Source organism: Telmatherina bonti (assembly GCF_933228915.1).
Source record: "Telmatherina bonti genome assembly, contig: scaffold_148, whole genome shotgun sequence".
Lineage (NCBI taxonomy): Eukaryota > Metazoa > Chordata > Actinopteri > Atheriniformes > Telmatherinidae > Telmatherina > Telmatherina bonti.
Genome location: NW_027634802.1, coordinates 35,913 through 62,500, shown reverse-complemented (window position 1 = coordinate 62,500; position 26,588 = coordinate 35,913). Strand labels below are relative to the sequence as shown.

The window sequence follows — 26,588 nt, the reverse complement described above, 5'->3', positions numbered from 1 at the left end:
ACTATGAGATGATTGGGACTCTGATGCAGAAACAAACCAGTAAAAAGCTGGAACAGGACAAAAGGCTGCAAAAGTAACCAGTAGTAACAGCTAACAGGTCAGTAACATTACTGGGTATTTCAGAGAGGCAGAGTCCCTCACATGGAAAGATGGACAGAGTTTCACTAATATCTGGGCAGCTGCTTGGGGGACCTGGTCCTCCTGAGTGTTGGGGGGTAGGGGGGGGACGTTGCTTTAGAGGTGTTGGGTAGCCCTAGGGCCCCTTGTATGCATGTGTACATATATATATATATATATATATATATATATATATATATATATATAAAATAAATTAAAAGAAAATTAAACTGGAATAAATTAACCAATTAAAGCTTAATAGGAAATCAAGTAAACATGAAACTAAAAAGGTGGGTCTTGAGCCTGCTCTTAAATACATGAACATCCTCTGCACCCCTGAGATTCTCCCCTGAGACCGTTCCACAGGTGGGGGCCATACCACTGGAATGACGCCGCTCCGTGGATATGTGTCCTGACTTTGGGAATCAATAAAAGCCTGCGGCCAGAGGAGCACAGGGATCGCGAGGGCTCATGGGTAAAAGCAGATAAGAGGGCCCAAGGCCATCAAGACTTTTAAAAACCACAGGGAGCCAATATGATTGGTGTAATATGGGCCCGCCTCCTGGTCTTTGTCAGACACGAGCTGCTGAGTTTTGTAAGAGTTGTAAACCTGAGATACTCTTTTTGGAAAGACTAGAAAGCAGGGCATTACAATAGTCAATACGGCTTGTAATAAAAGCATGCATTAGCATCTCTGTGTTAGCCTGAGAGAGAATGGGGTGGACTCTGGCGATATTTTTTAAATGATAAAACCCTATTTATGTGATGTTCTTAATATGTGGAATAAAAATCAGCTCAGGGTCAAAAATCACACCCAGAGATTTTAACTTGTAGGGAAGGATTGAGAGACAAGGATAGTAGCTTAGGTAAAAGTTTCTCTCTCTGGGCTTCAGGACCAATAACTAAAACCTCAGTTCTGACCCGGTTAAGCTGAAGAAAGTTCTCTGTCATCCAGGATCTGACGTCTGAAATACAGTTAAAAAGTGCGTCCTTTGGCCTGGTGTCATCAGGAGACACGGAGATGTACAGCTGGGTATCATCAGCATAACTGTGGAAGTTGACTTCATGTCTCCTGATGACCCCGCCAAGAGGGAGCATGTACAGGTTAAAAAGCACTTGGCCCAAAATGGATCCCTGGGGCACACCACATGTGATTTTTATGGACCCTGGAGCAGCAAGTATCCAGATCCACCATAAATGTTCTATCTGTGAGGTAAGAGGTGAACCATCTGTGAACAGTACCAGAAAGGCCGATGTGCTTTAAGCGGGATATAAAAGATTAGTGTAATCAACTGTATCAAAGGCAGCGTTTAGATCCAGCCGGACCAACATTGTAATCTTTTTTGAGTCATAATTTATTCAAAGATCATTTAAAATCTTTCAAACTCTATTTAGACTTGAAGGTCTCAGACAGGGACTCTATGTAGAACTGGAGGTCTCAGACAGGGACTCTATGTAGGACTGGAGGTCTCAGACAGGGACTCTATGTAGGACTGGAGGTCTCAGACAGGGACTCTATGTAGACCTGGAGGTCTCAGACAGGGACTCTATGTAGACCTGGAGGTCTCAGACAGGGACTCTATGTAGACCTGAAGGTCTCAGACAGGGACTCTATGTAGACCTTACAAAATATAATGCATTTATGTCAATTGATGTTATAATTTTTTTCATACACAAAGCTCTAACAGCTTCCCACAACAATTCTCTCTCCACTTCACATTTATGTTTTAGTTTTCTTTCTCGTTGAAGCAGGGCGTTCTACTGTCACAAAATTGGCATTAAAATGTAAAACAAATCATTTTAAAAATGAATAAAAACTTTATTTATGTTTAGAACGGAACTTAAAAATATTTAAACCGTTAAAGTGAAAAAACAAATATGCAGCTCGATTGTTTCTTATCGTACTTTTTCTGAAGGGCACCATTTGGGTTCCACAGGGTCTGAATGTGAGTTTTTATTTTAGGAACCTGAAGGGTTTAACTAGGTAGTTTTCACAGAACTTTTTGTATCATTTACACCTGTAAATCCCATATGGACCTAAAGAGTTTATGTACAGTTCAGAAAGAAGTTCAAATGCCAACAGATACAAGAAAAACTCCACTGTAAGATAATCACCCATGTCAGCCAGGTTACAGAGCCCCAGCAGGCAGACGTTGATGAGTGGATCGTTGTCCGGATACTCCCTCATGATGGACACCAGTTTGGGGACAACACCACTCTGGACTAGCTGGTCTTGCTGGTATGCTGAATGAAGGTGGAGATGTAGAGCCATTCACGTTATTATTCAACATCATAAATCTCAGCTCAATGTGGATACATATGTTGCCAGGTTTGGTTGTGAGCCTGATTAAACTGAAGAACACAGTCAGGATAATGATGACATCCTAGAGCTGATCAAAGTTAAGAAGACAAAATGGAAGTAGGTGTGCTGTCTGATGTTACAGAAGCATAGTCTCAGACTCCGTAGAGTTTAATCAGTGTGGTATAAAACTGAACCCAGAAAATGGGTTAATGATCTGAAGGGAGGAGTTGTTTTACTGAAGTCAGAACAACCACGTTGTTGGACAATAAAGCCACAGAAACCTGAACATCCACTTTCTGCCCAGTTTCTTGGAACAAAACAAAGTATGTACTAACTGAGAAACTGAACTAGAACTGTAGAATATGACCAACATTCAGTTCATCAGACCAACTTACTGTTGTCAAAGCAGATCCGTCCAATGGCCCTGCCGGTGTTTAGCAGCATATCCTGGTTCCTGCTGTTCAGATAGGGAACCAGAACTTTAACGAGGCCCGCTTCAATGCACGATTCTCTCACTGTAACTGTAACACACACGGACAACAATACTGTCAGTTTACAGAGGATTTACTGCACTTGATGACTGGCAATTGGAAAAAAAAACATTCAGTCAGAGGGAATTTACTGCTTTTTCATGTGGGATGGTCATTATGCTATTATAATCATATAATCACAAAGCAATATTTTCAGGCAAGCTAAAAAATTTTCTGGAACCTTTGATCAAGGTCTGGTGTGTCACTCGGGTTGAAAGACTAGATAGGATTAGATTATACAGGCCCTACAAGGACAGCCGTGATGGATCTTTTTCCATTTAGAAATTAGGACCACCAAACCTTTTAGGCATGTTTGTGATTCGCAACAAAGTTTGAATATTAACATGACCATGGTGTCCTCTCTCTCCCACATAGACACTCGTAAGCAGTCACTAAAAGGGATTTTCCACCCACATTCTTGAAGTTATATTAAGTGCAATTTCTTTACTAGGGAAAATTCTTGCATTTTCAAAACAAATTTGGAAAAATTCACGTTAATGGCTGATTCTATATGTCGGTATGGCGACTGGACCCACATCTTCTGTCCAAGTCCATTAGCTTTCTAGATTTTCTGTCAATTTCTTAAAGTTTGCCCTTACTCAGACCTACCATCCCATCAGCTTTTCTTCTAGACATTCTAGGCATGTTGTGCATTAAGGATTCGCTGCAACCATGAACAAATGTCTTTACTTTTTTATTCAACCATTCTGCCTTGAGACCCAGAACACACAGCTTCTCCACTACAAGTCCTCCCTCTCTAATCCTTTTCATAATAAAACAGCTTAAACTAAACAAGCTACTACCACATTCCCCCTTTAAGAAATGTGTTTTCCAAACATTAACATTCTATTGTACTATTATGTTTAGCACTCAAAATCACACCATGAAAATCACAACCCCCCCCCCCCCCCCCCCCCCCCCCCAAAAAAAAAAAAAAAAACCACCAAAAAAAATCACACTGCTCCTTTTTTTCCGGGTTGTTATCTCATAAGTTCAGTCTAACAGGCTTACATACAACTCTGCCAAACCTGATTCTAATAAGACCAGATGTAATGCCTGCCTGGGTGTTTTTCTGGATGTCTTGGAGCACCTTGACTCGTTGCTGTAGCTCCAACTGGCTGTGAAGGGACTTTACTGTCTCTGTGTGGGATGTAGATTCAACCAGGGGAACAAGATGTCGTCTGTTTCTCTGACTGTCCACCAAATAGGAACAAGGTGTGGAACGGGTGTACACTACCGTTGCTGGAGACTTTGCGTCTGTGACCCACACTTGTCCTAAAGTCAGAGGGCTCACATTACTTAAACAATGTTTCCTTTTAAAAGATGCAGTATATTTTATCCTCCTTGCTCTGTCTTTGCTGGCAACACTGTCCATCTGGGAGGTCTGGTGTGAGCAGAGACAGGAACTTGGGTAGTGGGGTACGAATATAAATATAATAAATATAAAACTCCCAGGATTACAGCAGGAACAAATGACAGCCTTAGACCCCACCCTCACAGTAGAGGAGCTGCATGAAGCCCTTAAACATATGAAATTAAAAGAAAAATGACATGTTGTAGAGTTGCAGAGAGGGAGACGTTGAAGTCTCCGGAGATCACCATGAATGAGTTTGGATGCTGTGTTTGTAGCCGAGCAACGACGGAGCTGATGACGTCACAGGCTGTGTCTGGTGTGGTACCAGGTATTATATAAACCGCTACCAGAATAACACAGGTAAACTCTCTGGGTAAATAATATGGACGGAAGCTCACAGCTAACAGTTCCATGTCCCTTGTGCATATCTTCTCCTTGACAGTAACATGTCCAGGATGACACCAACGCTGGTTAACCAGCACTGCAATTCCACCACCCTTTAGCTTTCCGCTGTGTTGTCTACTGCGGTCTGCACGGACCGTTTTAAAGCCTGGTACAGACACATTACAGTCAGGGATGTGTTCATGCAGCCATGTCTCGGTGAAGCACATAATACTGCACTCTCTGTATTCTTTCTGAGACCTTGTTAGCATCTCGAGCTCATCCGTTTTGTTAGCTAGCGATCTCACATTACCCATGACTGTGGTTGGGAGAAATGGTTTAAATCTCCATCATTTTCTCCGTTGTCTCACTCCCGCTCCGCATCCTCTTCTCTTTCTTTTCAACTCCATCGGGATTTGATGTGTTGTTTCGCTGATAATCCTGATTTGGGAAAGGTTAAATAGTTGGTCCTGATTGTAAACAAGTCTTTCGTTGCCATGGAGACTCATCATAAAAAGTCTTGAAAGAGCCAAAAATATGCAGAAAAATCTTCCTTCCAGCACACCCTCCGAACCGGCATGAAATCCTCAGAAAAAAAAAGACCTAATTTGAGGTAATATCTATGTGAGAAGACTTTGTACTTTAAAAACATCAAGAACTTTTACAATCTGCTGCCATCAAACAGTGCAATCTAGACTGGAATGCGTAATAATCCAAAATAATCCATTATGTTGCTAAGCCTACGCATGTTGACAGAGGAATATCTGCCCTTTATTGAGCCTGTTTGATCCGGATGTATAACGAGAGGAGATACATCCTCTAACCTTCCAGCTAATGCTTTGCAGATTATTTTAAGGTCTGCATTTATCAGTGAAATGGGTCTGTAGCTAGATGGAAGTGTGGAATATTTACCTGGTTTTAACAGGACAATAATGAAAGAGATGATTGTTGACTTCAGGAGGAAGAAGACTAAACAAAGCACTGTTTCCATCCTGGGAGAGGAGGTGGAGGTGGTGGAGGAATATAAGTATCTTGGAGTTCAGCTGGACAACAAACTGGACTGGAAATGCAACACTGACTACGTCTACAAGAAAGGTCAGAGCAGACTGTACTTCTTAAGGAAGCTGAGATGGTTTAACGTCTGCACCAAGATGTTGCATATCTTCTAGAAGTCTGTTGTGGAGAGTGCAGTCAGCTTTGCAGCATCTGCTGGGGTAGTAGCATCAGAACCAGAGACTTGAAGAGAATCAACAAACTGATCCAGAAAGCTGCTTCTGTGCTTGGAGTAACTCTGGAGCCGCTGGAGCTGATTGTCCAAAGAAGAATGCTGCACAAGCTGATGAAGATGATGGAGGATTCTTCACACCCTCTCCACAACACAGTGATGAAACAACAAAGTGTGTTCAGTGAGAGGCTTCTTCAGGTCCGATGTAAGACTGAAAGATACAGAAGATCATTCCTGCCAGCAGCCATCAGCCTCCAGAACAAGACCTCCTCTAGTTATTATTATTATCTACTACAATAGTTCCCTTTGGGGAATAATAAGGTATTTTTCATTTATTCATATGTTGATTCATCGATAACCTGGAAACAACAATAGTTTCTCTGGATGCAGAGAAGGCTTTTGACAGAGTTAACTTGAAATTTTTATTAGCTACCTTAAACAGATTTTGTTTTGGACCTTCCTTCCTTCACTGGATCAAACTCTTATACAGCTCCCCCAATGCAAGAGTCAGGACAAACGATCAAAACTCTCCTACAAAGGGGTACTAGACAAGGTTGTCTACTCTCTCCTTCGCTTTTTGGTGTATTTATTGAACCAATAGTTATACATAATCAAATTACAGAAGGCATTCAAAAATATAATTCATAGAGTTAGCCTTTATGCCAATGATATTTTACTATGCTAATGATATTTTACTATTCCTCCAGAACTCACAAAACAATCTCACCAATTAATAAATGTTCATTAGCTACTACAGAGACAGATCTGTTGGTCAACTGAAAAGCACCATAGACTGAAGAGCATGCAGTTTCTTTTCATTTTAGAAAATGAGTGCTATCTAGTGGTGATGTGAGGGAGCATTTTTCATTAGTAGGAAGTAGTAGTATGGCAAAGTGTTGCAAAAACACAAGAAACACAACAAAGATTGTAGTTCTTTTACCTAATATGCTCTTCATTCAAATTCATGGAGGTTTTTCTTCCGGGTTCTAATTGAAGATTTAAAATGTGTTTTGATTGTGTTATAATTATTTGCTATCTGCTTAGTCCAAGGAGGGGTAGCAGGGAAGCTGGAGCCGATCCCAGCAGTCTCTGGGTGAGAGGCAAGGTACACCCTGGACAGTTCGCCAGTCCATCACAGGGACACACAGAGACAAACAACCACTCATGCTCACTCTTTGGACGGTGGGAGGTAGCCAGAGAACCCGAAGAGAACCCACTTATATATGGGGAGAACATGCAAACTCCACACAGAAAGGCCACTGTTCAAGCCAAGGATTGAACCAGTAACCTTCTTGCTGTGAGGCCACAGTGCTAACCACTATAGCACTGTGCAGCCCCTGCTCTAAAATTACTTTACATATACCTAATGGACATTCAACTGAATGAGCTTCAGTTTACATTCGACTCTGTAATTCCTTTGAAAACAGCTGCTTGATGTAAAATGACAGTAACACCACAATTTTTTTTTAAAGGAAATCAAAGTGAAACTTTTTTTTTCTCAAACTAGACATGATATTTACTGGTGTATGGAAAGATTGTTTTGGGTTAGTGAAAAAATGAAAACTGACCATCTCGTGCCATCTCTGCCACCACCAGAGCCACCTGGCAGCTCAGACCACTGTCATGATGCAAGGCCTGGACCAAGATAGGAAGAATCCCACTTCTGGCAACCTCTCCAGCAGCACCTTTTTCTGCAAAATCACACATACACACACGCGCATCTGTTCACACTGTCAAGGTAACAAAGAGCATCATCACAAATTCATGGATGATGAATCCATGAATTTGTGATCACGTATAAGATTAAATTGATTGATTCTGGCTTACACATATGCAGCTCAGTGAACTATGTGATTATAAAAGCTATTATTTATCTTATACAATGATACATTTACATAACCCATTTGTTATATGTAAGTAGGAAGGGAAAGAATAATTTATTTATCATTATTACCATATATTTAAATGATAAATAACCAGTGATATACACAATCACATGTTAACGTAAGAAAAGATATGCTATATAGAAATAATATGAATATGATTTGATGTGAAATACATCAGCTCCACATGTTCTACTTGCTGTTTACAAAAATATATAACTAGCCAGTCACATGGCAGCATGTAGAAATAGCGAAAAAAAACTTGCTGAAGTTCAAACTGAGAATCAGAATGGGAAAGAAATGAGAATTAAGTGACCTTGAGAATGGCATGTTGTTGGTTTGAGTATTTGCTGGGATTTTCCACATACAAGCATCTCCAGATTCTCATGGTGATGAGGTGGAACGGGAGATTGTCATGGTGATGAGGTGGAATGGGAGATTCTCAACATGATGTGGTGGAACGGGAGATTCTCATCATGATGAGGTGGAACGGGAGATTGTCATGGTGATGAGGTGGAACGGGAGATTCTCATGGTGATGAGGTGGAACGGGAGATTCTCATCATGATGAAGTGGAACGGGAGATTCTCATCATGATGAAGTGGAACGGGAGATTCTCATGGTGATGAGGTGGAACGGGAGATTCTCATGGTGATGAGGTGGAACGGGTGATTCTCATGGTGATGAGGTGGAACGGGAGATTCTCATGGTGATGAGGTGGAACGGGAGGTTCTCATGGTGATGAGGTGGAATGGGAGATTCTCATGGTGATGAGGTGGAACGGGAGGTTCTCAAGGTGATGTGGTGGAACGGGAGATTCTCATGGTGATGTGGTGGAACGGGAGATTCTCAACATGATGTGGTGGAACGGGAGATTCTCATGGTGATGAGGTGGAACGGGAGGTTCTCATGGTGATGAGGTGGAACGGGAGATTCTCATGGTGATGAGGTGGAACGGGAGATTCTCAAGGTGATGTGGTGGAACGGGAGATTCTCATGGTGATGAGGTGGAACGGGAGATTCTCATGGTGATGTGGTGGAACGGAAGATTCTCAACATGATGTGGTGGAACGGGAGATTCTCAACATGATGTGGTGGAACGGGAGATTCTCAACATGATGTGGTGGAACGGGAGATTCTCATGGTGATGAGGTGGAACGGGAGATTCTCATGGTGATGAGGTGGAACGGGAGATTCTCATGGTGATGTGGTGGAACGGGAGATTCTCATGGTGATGTGGTGGAACGGAAGATTCTCAACATGATGTGGTGGAACGGGAGATTCTCAACATGATGTGGTGGAACGGGAGATTCTCAACATGATGTGGTGGAACGGGAGATTCTCAACATGATGTGGTGGAACGGGAGATTCTCATGGTGATGAGGTGGAACGGGAGATTCTCATGGTGATGAGGTGGAACGGGAGATTCTCATGGTGATGTGGTGGAACGGGAGATTCTCATGGTGATGTTCTTGTTGTTATGAAATGACCAATGTGGTCCTGACAAATCTGCAGGAACTGTGTTGTGTTTTATTTCAATATTGAGTAATAGATCTGAGGAATGTCTGAGGGACCTTGATGGACTTGTCACACTTTACAAAACCTTTGTTTTTCTGCCCTCATCAGTTTCTGAACTTGTTACTTCTTGTTTGTTCTTACGATTGAGGATTGTGTTGAAATTAATCTTAGAACTTATTCACTGACACAGAGCTTGTGTGATGACGTAATCATCTAAATCTTTGGGTAAGGATAAGATTCAGAATCTGTGACTTACTCTTTTCCATTAGTGCAGCCAGCACTGTGTCCAGATGAGGTTTCAGCTCTTCCTCTATTAGCTCTGTGCTCACACTGATGGCCTTTAAAGCCTCACTGAGTGAATCTGCAATGTTAGCACAAACATGCACTGTTAAACACACATCAGCTCCATATTCTCCATGAACAAATCATTAAACATCTCCAAAAATGTAAATGAATATGGTCATGAGCTGTGGGTCGTGACCGAAAGAAGGAGATCTCGTATACAGGCGGCTGAAATGAGTTTCCTCCGCAGGGTGGCCGGGCTCTCCCTTAGAGATAGGGTGAGGAGCTCGGTCATCCGGGAGGAGATCAGAGTAGAGCCGCTGCTCCTCCGCATTGAGAGGAACCAGTTGAGGTGGCTCGGGCATCTGGTCAGGATGCCTCCTGGACCTCCGTGGTGAGGTGTTCCAGGTACGTCCCTCTGGGAGGAGACCCCGGGGAAGACCCAGGACACGCTGGAGGGATTATATCTCTCGGCTGGCCTGGGAACGCCTCGGGATCCCCCCCGCAGAGTTGGCAAATGTGGCTGGGGAGAGGGAAGTCTGGGCTTCCCTGCTTAGGCTGCTGCCCCCGCGACCCGACCCCGGATAAGCGGCATGAAGATGAAGATGAAAAATAACATGTAAAAAAGAAATAGTTGATTAACGTAAAAAATTAGAAAGCACTTTCAGTCTTGTTTATGAAGAATACAGCCTCAGGAACAATGTCTATACAGCAAGTAGTCTTTCAACTTGAGACTCTCATCTCTAGTCTAATTGCATGAGCTGGAACTCAGTCAGAAAATGTAATAATTGATTAAAGTAGAGCTGCTATTTGTGACATCTGTCTTGTGTACAGCAACTCCAGAATCGGCTGAGACTCCCTGATCAAACAACTGGATCATCTCAAGGTTCTAAAACTGGGGTCATGAGATAATTTCAGAGGATCGCCAGACAGTTGTAAAAAAATATAGCCTACATTCATTAAATAAATTTTATCATTTTTCCAAGCCTGACAAATTTCAGCCCTAATGTAGAGATAAATCTGTAACATTAGCACCTATATTTTTACACATTAATGCATAAACAATAAGAAAAACATTTGCAACTCGGCACAGACCTCTACCAAGCAGCTCATTTCTACCCGTACTGTGATTTCCACCCTGTTATAGTCCTACTTTCATTTTATTTACACTCTTAGACTCGCTGATTTAATTTGAAACAATTATATAATTCGCAGTAAAAATGTATGAAGAACATGGCAACCTTTTGACTGTTTTTTTTTTATTTCAGGAGAAAACAACATCAGTATATTTTACAAACAATACCATTTGAATAAGTGAGAATAATGATATATCAAAAACTTTATAAGCGCTAACATTGTTTCTCTTTGTCTCACTGGTGTTGAGTCCTTTTTAAAATGTGTGTCTACAATTTCTTCCACATCCCTTCCCCATTTTAATGGAATCTAAGTGAGATTCAGACCCATTCTAAGAAAGAAACCACAAAAATTCACCCAGGTCATACTGGTCTCCAGTCCGGTCCCACCTCCTCAAGCTGGTCTATAGTCTTTTACCACCTCCTCAAGCTGGTCTCAGTCTGGTACCACCTCCTCATGCTGGTCTCCAGTCCGGTACCACCTCCTCATGCTGGTCTCCAGTCCGGTACCACCTCCTCATGCTGGTCTCCAGTCCGGTACCACCTCCTCATACTGGTCTCCAGTCCAGTACGTCCTCCTCAAGCTGGTCTCTAGTCTAGTCCCACCTCCACATGCTGGACTCCAGTCCAGTAGCTCCTTTTCTTGCTGGTCTTTAGTCCAGTATCCCCTCGTCATGCTGGTCTCCAGTCCGGTCCCACCTCCTCAAGTTGGTCTCCAGTCTGGTACCACCTCTTCATGGTGGTCTTCAGTCTGTTCCCACCTCCTCATGCTAGTCTCCAGTCCAGTACCTCCTCGTCATGCTGGTCTACAGTCCGGTACGACCTCCTCATACTGGTCTCCAGTCCAGTAAAACCTCCTAATACTGGTCTCACCTCCTCAAGCTGGTCTCTACTCTGGTACCACGTCTTCATACTGGTTTCCAGTCCACTACGATCTCCTCATACTGGTCTCCAATCTGGTCCCACCTCCTCAAGCTGGTCTCTAGTCTGGTACCACCTCCTCAAGCTGGTCTCTAGTCTGGTCCCACCTCCTCATGCTGGTCTCTAGTCCAGTATCACCTTCTCATGCTGGTCTCCAGTCCGGTACCACCTCCTCATGGTGGTCTCCACTCCGGTACCACCTCCTCACATTGGTCTCCAGTCCAGTACCTCTTTGTCTTGCTGGTCTCCAGTCCGGTACCACCTCCTCATACTGGTCTCCAGTCCGGTCCCACCTCCTATAGCTGGTCTATAGTCTGGTACCACCTCCTCATACTGGTCTCTAGTCTGGTACCACCTCCTCAAGCTGGTCTCTAGTCTAGTCCCACATCCTCATGCTGGTCTCCATTCCAGTACCACCTCCTAATACTGGTCTCCAGTCCGGTCCCACCTCCTCAAGCTGGTCTATAGTCTTTTACCACCTCCTCATGCTGGTCTCCAGTCCGGTACCACCTTCTCATGCTGGTCTCCAGTCCAGTATCTCTTTGTCTTGCTGGTCTCCAGTCCAGTACCACCTCCTCATACTGGTCTCCAGTCCGGTCCCACCTCCTATAGCTGGTCTATAGTCTGGTACCACCTCCTCATACTGGTCTCTAGTCTGGTACCACCTCCTTATGCTGGTCTCCAGTCCAGTACCTCCTTGTCTTTGTGGTCTTCAGTCTGGTCCCACCTCCTCAAGCTGGTCTCTCGTCTTTTCCCACCTCCTCAAGCTGGTCTCTCGTCTTGTCCCACCTCCTCATGCTGGTCTTCAGTCCGGTACCACCTCCTCATACTGGTCTCCAGTCAAGAACCTCCTTGTCTTGCTGGTCTCCAGTCGGGTACCACCTCCTCATACTGGTCTCCAGTCAAGAACCTCCTTGTCTTGCTGGTCTCCAGTCGGGTACCACCTCCTCATACTGGTCTCCAGTCCGGTCCCACCTCCTCAAGCTGGTTTACGGTCTGGTACCACCTCCTCAAGCTGGTCTCTAGTCTGGTCCCACCTCCTTATGCTGGTCTCCAGTCCAGTACCTCCCTGTCTTGCTGGTCTTCAGTCCGGTACCACCTCCTCATACTGGTCTCCAGTCAAGAACTTCCTTGTCTTGCTGGTCTCCAGTCGGGTACCACCTCCTCATACTGGTTTTCAGTCCGGTCCCACCTCCTCAAGCTGGTTTACGGTCTGGTACCACCTCCTCAAGCTGGTCTCTAGTCTGGTCCCACCTCCTTATGCTGGTCTCCAGTCCAGTACCTCCCTGTCTTGCTGGTCTTCATTCTGGTCCCACCTCCTCATCCTGGTCTCCAGTCCAGTACCTCCCTGTCTTGCTGGTTTTCAGTCCGGTCCCACCTCCTGAAGCTGGTCTCCAGTCTGGTACCACCTCCTCATATTGGTCTCCAACCTGGTCCCACCTCCTCATGCTGGTCTCCAGTCCAGTACCTCCCTGTCTTGCTGGTTTTCAGTCTGGTCCCACCCCCTTAAGCTGGTCTCTAGTCTGGTATCCAATCCCCATGATGGTCTTCAGTCTGGTCCCACCTCCTCATGCTGGTCTCCAGTCCAGTACCTCCTTGTCTTGCTGGTCTCTAGTCCAGTACATCCTCGTCATACTGGTCTCCTGTCCGGTCCCACCTCCTCAAGGTGGTCACCAGTCTGGTACCACCTTCTCATGGTGGTCTTCAGTCTGGTCCCACTTCCTCATGCTGGTCTCCAGTCCAGTACCTCCTCGTCATGCTGGTCTCCAGTCTGGTACCACCTCCTCATACTGGTCTCCAGTCCAGTACCACCTCCTCATGCTGGTCTCCAGTCCGGTACCACCTCCTCATACTGGTCTCCAGTCCAGTACGACCTCCTCACACTGGTCTCCGGTCCGGTCCCACCTCTTCAAGCTGGTCTCTAGTCTGGTACCACCTCCTCATACTGGTCTCCAGTCTGGTACCACCACTTCATGGTGGTCTTCAGTATGGTCCCACCTTCTCATGCTAGTCTCCAGTCCAGTATCATCTTCTCATACTGTTCTCCAGTCTGGTCCCACCTCGTCATGCTGGTCTCCAGTCCGGTCCCACCTCGTCATGCTGGTCTCCAGTCTGGTACCACCTCCTCATGCTGGTCTCCAGTCCGGTCCCACCTCGTCATGCTGGTCTCCAGTCCGGTCCCACCTCGTCATGCTGGTCTCCAGTCTGGTACCACCTCCTCATACTGGTCTCCAGTTCGGTACCACCTCCTCATACTGGTCTCCAGTCCAGTCCCACCTCCTCATACTGGTCTCCAGTCCAGTTCCTCCTTGTCTTTGTGGTCATCAGTCTGGTCCTACCTCCTCAAGCTGGTCTATAGTCCGGTCCCACCTCCTCAAGGTGGTCACCAGTCTGGTACCACCTTCTCATGGTGGTCTTCAGTCTAGTACCACCTCCTCATACTGGTCTCCAGTCCAGTTCCTCCTTGTCTTTGTGGTCATCAGTCTGGTCCTACCTCCTCAAGCTGGTCTCTAGTCCGGTCCCACCTCCTCAAGGTGGTCACCAGTCTGGTACCACCTCCTCATGGTGGTCTTCAGTCTGGTCCCACTTCCTCATGCTGGTCTCCAGTCCAGTACCTCCTCGTCATGCTGGTCTCCAGTCTGGTACCACCTCCTCATGCTGGTCTCTGGTCAAGTACCTCCTCGTCATGCTGGTCTCCAGTCTGGTACAACCTCCTCAAGGTGGTCTCTAGTCTGGAACCACCTCCTCAAGCTGGTCTCTAGTCTGGTACCACCTTCTCATACTGGTCTCTAGTCCGGTACCACCTCCTCATACTGGTCTACAGTCCCGTACCACCTCCTCATACTGGTCTCCAAACCAGTACGACCTCCTCATACTGGTCTCTAGTCTGTTACCACCTCCTCATACTGGTCTCCAGTCCAGTACCTCCTTGTCTTTGTGGTCTTCATTCTGGTACCACATCCTCATACTGGTCTCCAGTCCGATACCACATCCTCATGCTGGTCTCCAGTCCGGTACCTCTTTGTCTAACTGGTTTACAGTCCGGTACCACCTCCTCATACTGGTCTCCAGTCCGGTACCACCTCCTCATACTGGTCTACAGTCCAGTACGACCTCCTCATACTTGTCTCCAGTCCGGTACGACCTCCTCATGCTGGTCTCCGGTCCCGTCCCACTTTCTCAAGCTGGTCTCTAGTCTGGTACCACCTCCTCAAGCTGGTCTCTAGTCTGGTCCCACCTCCTCATGCTGGTCTCCAGTCCAGTACCATCTTCTCATACTGGTCTCCAGTCCGGTCCCACCTCGTCATGCTGGTCTCCAGTCTGGTCCCACCTCCTCATACTGGTCCCCAGTCTGGTACCCACTGCTCATGCTGGTCTCCAGTCCAGTACCATCTTCTCATACTGGTCTCCAGTCCGGTCCCACCTCGTCATGCTGGTCTCCAGTCTGGTCCCACCTCCTCATACTGGTCCCCAGTCTGGTACCCACTGCTCATGCTGGTCTTGAGTCTGGTCCTACCTCCTCATGCTGGTCTCCAGGTAAAGCTTGTGTGAACATTTCACTGGTATTTTCACCAAAGTACAGTTTTTTGACAATGTTTGTTTTGAGCATTCTTATCAACAATTGCAGCAGTCTCAAAGAAAACAGGAATGATCAGGCAGAGCAACATTCATCACTACAACCTTGGAAATCTTCAGACCTTTAGAGACATTCAACTTTTTTGAGCAATGCTTGAACTATGGCATGTTTATAATCTTTGGGAACCAGACTTGAGGACAGGCTATTGTTAACAGCAAGAACTGATGGTCCTGAAGTGTAAATGAACTTTAAGTAGTTCAACTTTATCATATACTACAATATAAAATTTCCGTTTGGGGATTAATGAAGTATTTTTCATTTCATTTCATAAATTAAAAAATTTTAAGGGGTCATGTGCCTTGGGCCCAAAATTTCTTAAATCACTGTTGTCACCAACTCATGTACTGGGCACTAATCTTCGGACTCTCATATTTTTCCAAATCCAAAAATTTTAGATTATTCTTTTTTTTAAATTAAGCAAATTCCAGAACATCAAAATACTGATTAGATCCAGACTGGAACTGGAGAGATACTCAGCAGTTTCCCGTTGTTAGGCTGCTGAATGTCAGATATTTGGTTTCCATGATCTGAGTGAGTGGGGACATATATTCTGAAAAACAGGGGAGCCAACATGGAGCCTTGGGGCAGATCACATGCCTGTACATAGTTTGTACAATTAATACAAATTAGTTTCTGTATTTCAAGCAAAAATCAAACTAATTCATAACTGGACTGGAGATTCCCACCAAGCAATCAGCATGACATTCTCCATATCTTCTTCCCATTTGGATCTTACAATCCAAGCGATCACTTCAGGGCCCATATCACAGATTGTAGTCATCATCTGGGATACCAACTGCTCAAAACAGGCAGTCAACAGCAGAGTCAGCTGTTTGACAGAGAAGTCCTGTTTGGCTTTTCTGTAAGCGCAACTCACATCATACTAAACTGAACTCTACAATGGCATCCGATTTGTCACAAAGAAGCATTGTTATTACAACAAATTATTTCACTAACATTCATTTACTGACTTTTTGTGCTGTCTTGTAGAAGCTAAATAAAATACCAAAGTCCAGCAATTGGATATCCATGTTTTTTCATCAAATTAAAAAAAAAAGACATTAATTCCATGTTCTTTTCAAGAATGTTTTACAGACAATTACTGGATCCATGTACCAGATTCTGGTTGCTGTTGGATCTTTGGTCATTTAATTAATGTCCTGGTTAAAAGATTTAACTGCTACCTGTATGCATGCCTCAGTACAGACACACAGAATAAGAAGAGACCTGCAGGTGGTAATTCCCACAGATAATCCCTTCAGAGTCAGACTAAAATAGCCTGAGTAGAGGGGGCTATTCTACCAACAGCCTCTTACGTCAGAATCTAACCACATGCCCTGGCATGTGCTTTTGGGACTGAGTACATGTGTGTGAAACAAAGTAAGGAAATATCATATTCTCCCTGTGATCTTCCAGGGAATCCCCAGGGTTCCGCTATGTTGTGTCTTTTCACACACATCCAATCATATGTTCTCTCTGTGTGGGGGAGGACAGGAGAGCTGCACACTCTAATCAAATTCATGCTGTCTGCATTCAGAGAGCTGCTGATTCACTTCCGAGCCATTCAAAGCTGCACGTTTATCATCATATTTATATTCAAAACATCGCTTAAATGACAGACTGCATACTAGCTTGAATGCTGTGATTAGCTGCGCAGCTACATGCCTGAGCCCAGTTGTCAACACAGCAGCCAACAGCAATCCTTTAAAACAAGGCTGGTGATGTTAACATTAGCTCCTTAAAGTAGGAAATGTGTGTGATCTGTTTGTTACTTGGAATTCCATAGCTCATCCATCAGTCCACACATCTATCGAAATATAATCCATCCATCCATTTAGCACAAAGATGTTAGAAATGTTGCTACTCACCCATGTCTGTCATGGCTGCTGGTCGGCAATCTCTCTGCCGGTTGCTTCACTGCCTCCACCTGCTTCCACCGTGTGTGTGTGTTTGTGATTGTGTGTGAGGGTGAATATTTGTGGGTATGGTGAATTCAAGACATCCCTCCTTCTGTCAGATCAGATGCAGTCTGATTTTGTGTTTGTCCATGTTGTACAGTAGTCCCCGTTTAGCTTAATCCCATTATCCAGCAGTCTGTCTCCATTTGTTCCTGCAGACCTCCACCTACTACATTCTGCGTTAACTTCTGGTCATTATCTGTCGAATTGTAAACATTTTTTTTCACAAACTTAAACATCTAGCTTCATGTCAAACTTAGCACGACATGATGACCAACAAACAAGCAAAAAACCCTTGTGACATCAAATACCCTAAATAAAGTTAAAATTTATGAAAAGTGCTTTATTTTGAGTTAAAAAAAAAAAAAACAACAAAAAAAATTATTTTGAGGGACCAAGGTTCATTTTATCAGTCTGTTTCCTGGGTGCAAAAGGCAGCAGCAGAAACAAAAATACAAGCTGTTTCTCGTTTTTTTTCTTTTGTGCAAAAAACAGGAAACGGTTTGACTTTTTGTTTTTACCATGATAATGAAAATACAATTCAATATTTTATTTCATTAGTGTGCGGGACTATGAAGCCTGCCCGTGCAGTGCCTTTCAAAATAAAGCTCCTGCTCTGGCAGACGTGGAGAATCTAACTTTAATTTTATTGTATGTATTGCATGTATTCTATTATTCTATTATTGTATGTATTCTAAATTAAAGCAGATCTTTTACGCACCTACGGGAGTGTAAAAGATCAAGGATTATGGTTCATTTATCTAAATGAAGAGCTGTCAACCTTATGAAATAATATTTGGAACTTATGTTATAATGTGACAGTTTTATGGTAGGAAGATAAAAGGTTTCATAGCTTTTTTTTAAAAAAACAAAACAAAACAGAAACATATAACTTTCGATTCCCCACCGTGGCGGGCGACGCCAACCCCAGAGAATGTGTGTGGGAGATGTTGGGACAAGGGATGCTGTTAACTGACCATAAAGGGGAAAATTGTTTATTGAAAAAAGGGGGAACTGAGAAGAACAATGAACACAAACTTAGGTGTGTGCAGGTTAACAGTGTTAGTGGCAATATAGGGCCAGCAACCGCCAGCCCCACGGTTGGGAACAATTCAGTTCCCCAGCATGGCAGCAGACACCAGCCCCACAGCGCCACACACGTCTGTTTGGGGGTGAGTGGAGGATGATAAGCTATTAAGAGAGAGAAAAAAAAATTTATGGGGCTATGTTAAGGCCATATGGAGTGAGTGTTAGTAATGTATGAATCCAATGTCTTTCTGCTCTTCTCCGCTGTCTGATAGTCCATCTATCATTGGATTCCAGTCCAGAGATTGTGAGGTATTGTATGGGGTGAGATTGAAAGTGATTTACCAGGGGGGTGGACAGTCTACCTTCCCTAATGTTATAGAGGTGTTGTTTAAGACGGATGAGTATCGAATGTTGGGTTTCGCCAATGTAAAGTTTATTGCAGGCTGTGCAGGTAATGGCATAAACTATGTTCCTGGAAAGCAGTGTGTAGGCAGCTGTTATGGGGAGACTTTTGCCACTGTGGTGATTGGTGATGAATTTACGTGAGGTGTAGAACTGATTGTATTCGTGATGAATGCGTCTGTGATCTGTGAAGGCTGAATGAACTACGATATCCCTAAGATTGGGATTTCTTCTGTAAGCTGCGATGAACCGATGACTATGAAATGGAGGATATATGAGCTTTAAATTCTGAAAATTGGATTTGATGGTCTTGTAGAGAGGGGTGAATCTGTAGGAAAAGGTGCTGATAAAGGGGAGAGGTCTGGACGGTAAACTGAGTTGTATAGGGAAGGGGTGTGTCTCTTGTTCGAGGGCGTGGGTAATGAATGAAATGGTGGATAAAACATGATAATCTTATCTGTGCCTTTGGCCCAAGGGTTAGGGGTTAGGGTTAGGTAAGGGGGTAATTGCCAGTTTTTGGATCAGTAAAAATGGAAATAACTCAAAAACTAAAGGACATAGAGACTTCAATCCTTGTCCTGGGGGGGGATTCGGCATGGTGCCGGACAAGCTGGAAGTGGAATGGGGTCGATAGCTCTTACGGTTCCCGAGATATGGCCAAAAACAGTGACAAAAGATCAGTAAAAAACGGAAGGTCGTAGAGCAAAAAGGGATAGAGATCTGTGCTCGCGAGGCCAAGCCAGATAATATGAGGCCTTGTTTGTTGTCAGTGAAAAAAAAAGTTTTGTGAAAATGGTCCAAGTCTGGGTGAAGGGTTAGGGTTAGGGTTAGGGTTAGGTGAAAATGCTGAAACTAGACAGAAACTGCGTTTTCTTGTTCGTAACTGCCAAGAAACTACTTGAAACTTTGGATACTGATCAAAATTACTTAAACTGGCTTCACTCCTTCAAAACTTGTCAAAACTACTCAAATTTAGTCTAAACTGCTAGAACCGGACAAAAACTGCTTTATTTTGTTCAATTTGTTTAAACAGCTCGAAACTGTCGAGAACAGCATGAAAATGCTTAAATTTGACAGAAACTGCTCAAACTGGCTTCAAACCTCCAAAACTTGTCAAAACGACTCAAATTTAGTCTAAACTGCTAGAACCAGACAAAAACCTGCTTTATTTTGTTCAATTTGTTGAAACAGCTCGAAACTGTCGAGAACTACATGAAACTGCTGAAACTAGACAGAAATTGCGTTTTCTTGTTCGTAACTGCCAAGAACTACTTGAAACTACGGATACTGATCAAAATTTCTTAAACTTGCTTCAACCCTTCAAAACTTGTCAAAACTAGTCAAATTAAGTCTAAACTGCTAGAACCACACAAAAACTGCTTTATTTTGTTCAATATGTTTAAACAGCTCGAAACTGTCGAGAACAGCATGAAAAGGCTTAAACTTGTCAGAAACTGCTCAAATTAGCTTCAAACCATCAAAACTGCGCAAAACTACACAAAACTTGTCTAAACCGCAAGAACCAGACAGAATCTGTTTAATCCTGTTCAATACGTTTTAAACTGCTCTAAACTGTCGAGAACTACATGAAACTGCTGAAGTAGGCAGAAACTGTGTTTTCTTGTTCGTAACTGCCAAGAACTACTTGAAACTATGGATACTGATCAAAATTACTTAAACTAGCTTAAAACCTCCAAAATTTGTCAAAACTTCTCAAATTTAGTCTAAACTACAAGAACCGGACAGAATCGTTTTCATCCTGTTCATTACATTTTAAACTGTTCTAAACTGTCGAGAACTACACGTAACTGCTTAAACTAGACAGAAATTGCGTTTTCTTGTTCGTAAATGCCAAGAACTACTTGAAACTATGGATACTGATCAAAATTACTTAAACTGGCTTCAACCCTTCAAAACTTGTCAAAACTACTCAAATTTAGTCTAAACTGCTAGAACTGGACAAAAACTGCTTTATTTTGTTCAATATGTTTAAACAGCTCGAAACTGTCGAGAACAGCATGAAAATGCTTAAACTTGTCAGAAACTGCTCAAATTAGCTTCAAACCATCAAAACTGCGCAAAACTACACAAAACTTGTCTAAACCGCAAGAACCAGACAGAATCTGTTTAATCCTGTTCAATACGTTTTAAACTGCTCTAAACTGTCGCGAACTACATGAAACTGCTGAAACAGGCAGAAACTGTGTTTTCTTGTTCGTAACTGCCAAGAACTACTTGAAACTACGGATACTGATCAAAATTTCTTAAACTTGTTTCAACCCTTCAAAACTTGTCAGAACTAGTCAAATTTAGTCTAAACTGCTAGAACCACACAAAAACTGCTTTATTTTGTTCAATATGTTTAAACAGCTCGAAACTGTCGAGAACAGCATGAAAATGCTTAAACTTGTCAGAAACTGCTCAAATTAGCTTCAAACCATCAAAACTGCGCAAAACTACACAAAACTTGTCTAAACCGCAAGAACCAGACAGAATCTGTTTAATCCTGTTCAATACGTTTTAAACTGTTCTAAACTGTCGAGACCAGCATGAAAATGCTGAAACTAGACAGAAACTGCGTTTTTTTTTTGTTCGTAACTGCCAAGAACTACTTGAAACTATGAATACTGATCAAAATTACTTAAACTAGCTTAAAACCTCCAAAACTTGTTTAAACTTCTCAAATTTAGTCTAAACTACAAGAACCGGACAGAATCTGTTTAATCCTGTTCAACACGTTTTAAACTGTTCTAAACTTTCGAGAACAGCATGAAAATGCTGAAACTAGACAGAAACTGCGTTTTCTTGTTCGTAACTACAAAGAACTACTTACGGATACTGATCAAAATTACTTAAACTGGCTTCAACCCTTCAAATCTTGTCAAAACTACTCAAATTTAGTCTAAATTGCTAGAACTGGACAAAAACTGCTTTATTTTGTTCAATATGTTTAAACAGCTCGAAACTGTCGAGAACAGCATGAAAATGCTTAAACTCGTCAGAAACTGCTTAAACTGGCTTCAAACCACCAAACTTGTCAAAATACTCAAATTTAGTCTAAACTGCAAGAACCAGACAGAATCTGTTTAATCCTGTTCAATACGTTTTAAACTGTTCTAAACTGTCGAGAACTACATGCAACTGCCAAAACTTGAAAGAAACTGCTTTTTCTTGTTCGTAACTGCCAAGAACTACTTTAAAACACGGATACTGATCAAAATTACTTAAACTAGCTTAAAACCTCAAAAACTTGTCAAAACTACTCAAATTTAGTCTAAACTGCTAGAACCGGACAGAATCTGTTTAAAATTTAAAATTTAAAATTTAAAATTCAATACGTTTAAAACTGCTCTATACTGTCGAGAACTACATGAAACTGATGAACCTAGACAGAGACTCCGTTTTCTTGTTCGTAACTGCCAAGAACTACTTGAAACTATGGATACTTATCAAAATTACTTAAACTGGCTTAAAACCTCAAAAACTTGTCAAAACTACTCAAATTTAGTCTAAACTGCTAGAACCGGAAAAAAACTGCTTTATTTTGTTCAATATGTTTAAACAGCTCGAAACTGTCGAGAACAGCATGAAAATGCATAAACTCGGCAGAAACTGCTCAAACTGGCTTCAAACCAACTAAACTTGTCAAAACTACTCAAATTTAGACTAAACTGCTAAAACCGGACAAAAACCTGCTTTATGTTGTTCAATATGTTTAAACAACTCGAAACTGTCGAGAACTACATGCAACTGCCAAAACTTGAAAGAAGCTGCGTTTTCTTGTTCGTAACTGCCAAGAACTACTTTAAAACACGGATACTGATCAAAATTACTTAAACTGGCTTCAACCCTTCAAAACTTGTCAAAACTACTCAAATTTAGTCTAAACTGCTAGAACTGGACAAAAACTGCTTTATTTTGTTCAATATGTTTAAACAGCTCGAAACTGTCAAGAACTCCGTGAAACTGCCAAAACTTGAAACTGCGTTTTCTTGTTCGTAACTGCCAAGAACTACTTGAAACTATGGATACTGATCAAAATTTCTTAAGCTTGCTTCAACCCTTCAATACTTGTCAAAACTACTCAAATTTAGTCTAAACTGCTGGAACTGGACAAAAACTGCTCTTTTTTTTTTCAATACGTTTTAAACTGCTCTAAACTGTCGAGAACTACATGAAACTGCTGAAACTAGGCAGAAATTGCGTTTTCTTGTTCGTAAATGCCAAGAACTACTTGAAAATATGGATACTGATCAAAATTACTTAAACTAGCTTATTAAAACCCCCAAAACTTGTCAAAACTTCTCTAATTTAGTCTAAACTACAAGAACCGGACAGAATCGTTTTCATCCTGTTCATTACATTTTAAACTGTTCTAAACTTTCGATAACTACAGGAAACTGCTGAAACTAGACAGAAATTGCGTTTTCTTGTTCGTAAATGCCAAGAACTACTTGAAACTATGGATACTTATCAAAATTACTTAAACTGGCTTAAAACCTCAAAAACTTGTCAAAACTACTCAAATTTAGTCTACACTGCTAGAACCGGAAAAAAACTGCTTTATTTTGTTCAATATGTTTAAACAGCTCGAAACTGTCGAGAACAGCATGAAAATGCATAAACTCGGCAGAAACTGCTCAAACTGGCTTCAAACCAACTAAACTTGTCAAAACTACTCAAATTTAGACTAAACTGCTAAAACCGGACAAAAACCTGCTTTATGTTGTTCAATATGTTTAAACAACTCGAAACTGTCGAGAACTACATGCAACTGCCAAAACTTGAAAGAAGCTGCGTTTTCTTGTTCGTAACTGCCAAGAACTACTTTAAAACACGGATACTGATCAAAATTACTTAAAATGGCTTCAACCCATCAAAACTTGTCAAAACTACTCAAATTTAGTCTAAACTGCTGGAACTGGACAAAAACTGCTTTTTTTTTTTTCAATACGTTTTAAACTGCTCTAAACTGTCGAGAACTACATGAAACTGCTGAAACTAGGCAGAAATTGCGTTTTCTTGTTCGTAAATGCCAAGAACTACTTGAAAATATGGATACTGATCAAAATTACTTAAACTAGCTTATTAAAACCCCCAAAACTTGTCAAAACTTCACTAATTTAGTGAAGACCCGGACAGAATCGTTTTCATCCTGTTCATTACATTTTAAACTGTTCTAAACTTTCGATAACTACAGGAAACTGCTGAAACTAGACAGAAATTGCGTTTTCTTGTTCGTAAATGCCAAGAACTACTTGAAACTATGGATACTGATCAAAATTACTTAAACTGGCTTCAACCCTTCAAAACTTGTCAAAACTACTCAAATTTAGTCTAAACTGCTAGAACTGGACAAAAACTGCTTTATTTTGTTCAATATGTTTAAACAGCTCGAAACTGTCAAGAACTCCGTGAAACTGCCAAAACTTGAAACTGCGTTTTCTTGTTCGTAACTGCCAAGAACTACTTGAAACTATGGATACTGATCAAAATTTCTTAAGCTTGCTTCAACCCTTCAATACTTGTCAAAACTACTCAAATTTAGTCTAAACTGCTGGAACTGGACAAAAACTGCTCTTTTTTTTTTCAATACGTTTTAAACTGCTCTAAACTGTCGAGAACTACATGAAACTGCTGAAACTAGGCAGAAATTGCGTTTTCTTGTTCGTAAATGCCAAGAACTACTTGAAAATATGGATACTGATCAAAATTACTTAAACTAGCTTATTAAAACCCCCAAAACTTGTCAAAACTTCTCTAATTTAGTCTAAACTACAAGAACCGGACAGAATCGTTTTCATCCTGTTCATTACATTTTAAACTGTTCTAAACTTTCGATAACTACAGGAAACTGCTGAAACTAGACAGAAATTGCGTTTTCTTGTTCGTAAATGCCAAGAACTACTTGAAACTATGGATACTGATCAAAATTACTTAAACTGGCTTCACTCCTTCAAAACTTGTCAAAACTACTCAAATTTAGTCTAAACTGCTAGAACCGGACAAAAACTGCTTTATTTTGTTCAATTTGCTTAAACAGCTCGAAACTGTCGAGAACAGCATGAAAATGCTTAAATTTGACAGAAACTGCTCAAACTGGCTTCAAACCTCCAAAACTTGTCAAAACGACTCAAATTTAGTCTAAACTGCTAGAACCAGAAAAAAACCTGCTTTATTTTGTTCAATTTGTTGAAACAGCTCGAAACTGTCGAGAACTACATGAAACTGCTGAAACTAGACAGAAATTGCGTTTTCTTGTTCGTAACTGCCAAGAACTACTTGAAACTACGGATACTGATCAAAATTTCTTAAACTTGCTTCAACCCTTCAAAACTTGTCAAAACTAGTCAAATTTAGTCTAAACTGCTAGAACCACACAAAAACTGCTTTATTTTGTTCAATATGTTTAAACAGCTCGAAACTGTCGAGAACAGCATGAAAAATGCTTAAACTTGTCAGAAACTGCTCAAATTAGCTTCAAACCATCAAAACTGCGCAAAACTACACAAAACTTGTCTAAACCGCAAGAACCAGACAGAATCTGTTTAATCCTGTTCAATACGTTTTAAACTGCTCTAAACTGTCGAGAACAGCATGAAACTGCTGAAGTAGGCAGAAACTGTGTTTTCTTGTTCGTAACTGCCAAGAACTACTTACGGATACTGATCAAAATTACTTAAACTAGCTTAAAACCTCCAAAATTTGTCAAAACTTCTCAAATTTAGTCTAAAATACAAGAACCGGACAGAATCTGTTTAATCCTGTTCAACACGTTTTAAACTGTTCTAAACTGTCGAGAACAGCATGAAAATGCTGAAACTAGACAGAAACTGCGTTTTCTTGTTCGTAACTACAAAGAACTACTTACGGATACTGATCAAAATTACTTAAACTGGCTTCAACCCTTCAAAACTTGTCAAAACTGCTCAAATTTAGTCTAAACTGCTAGAACCGGACAGAATCTGTTTTATCGTGTTCAATACATTTTAAACTGTTCTAAACTGTCGAGAACTACACGAAACTGCTATAACTAGACAGAAATTGCGTTTTCTTGTTCGTAAATGCCACGAACTACTTGAAACTATGGATACTGATCAAAATTACTTAAACTAGCTTATTAAAACCTCCAAAACTTGTCAAAACTACTCAAATTTAGACTAAACTGCTAAAACCGGACAAAAACCTGCTTTATGTTGTTCAATATGTTTAAACAACTCGAAACTGTCGAGAACTACATGCAACTGCCAAAACTTGAAAGAAGCTGCGTTTTCTTGTTCGTAACTGCCAAGAACTACTTTAAAACACGGATACTGATCAAAATGACTTAAAATGCCTTCAACCCATCAAAACTTGTCAAAACTACTCAAATTTAGTCTAAACTGCTGGAACTGGACAAAAACTGCTTCTTTTTTTTTCAATACGTTTTAAACTGCTCTAAACTGTCGAGAACTACATGAAACTGCTGAAACTAGGCAGAAATTGCGTTTTCTTGTTCGTAAATGCCAAGAACTATTTGAAAATATGGATACTGATCAAAATTACTTAAACTAGCTTATTAAAACCCCCAAAACTTGTCAAAACTTCTCTAATTTAGTCTAAACTACAAGAACCGGACAGAATCGTTTTCATCCTGTTCATTACATTTTAAACTGTTCTAAACTGTCGATAACTACAGGAAACTGCTGAAACTAGACAGAAATTGCGTTTTCTTGTTCGTAAATGCCAAGAACTATTTGAAATTGCGGAAAATGGTCATAATTACTTAAACTAGCTTAAAACCTCCAAAACTTGTCAAAACTACTCAAATTTAGAATAAACTACAAGAATCGGACAGAATCTGTTTACTCCTGTTCAATTTGTTTAAACAGCTCGAAACTGTCGAGAACACCATGAAAATGCTTAAACTTGACAGAA

At 41.6% G+C, this 26,588-nt stretch overlaps 1 protein-coding gene across 1 annotated transcript in view; it reads right to left on the bottom strand.

Annotated features, from left to right (window-relative positions):
- LOC306774237 (rap1 GTPase-GDP dissociation stimulator 1-A-like) overlaps positions 1-26,588 on the bottom strand; it is a gene marked incomplete at both ends in the record, with an annotated part of 70,130 nt that overhangs the window by 12,357 nt on the left and 31,185 nt on the right. Inside the window, 4 exons of the mRNA XM_079264238.1 lie at positions 2,233-2,361; positions 2,815-2,940; positions 7,478-7,600; positions 9,566-9,670. Of these exons, the coding sequence (XP_079120364.1) occupies positions 2,233-2,361; positions 2,815-2,940; positions 7,478-7,600; positions 9,566-9,670 (483 nt within the window). The remainder of the gene's footprint in view (positions 1-2,232; positions 2,362-2,814; positions 2,941-7,477; positions 7,601-9,565; positions 9,671-26,588) is intronic.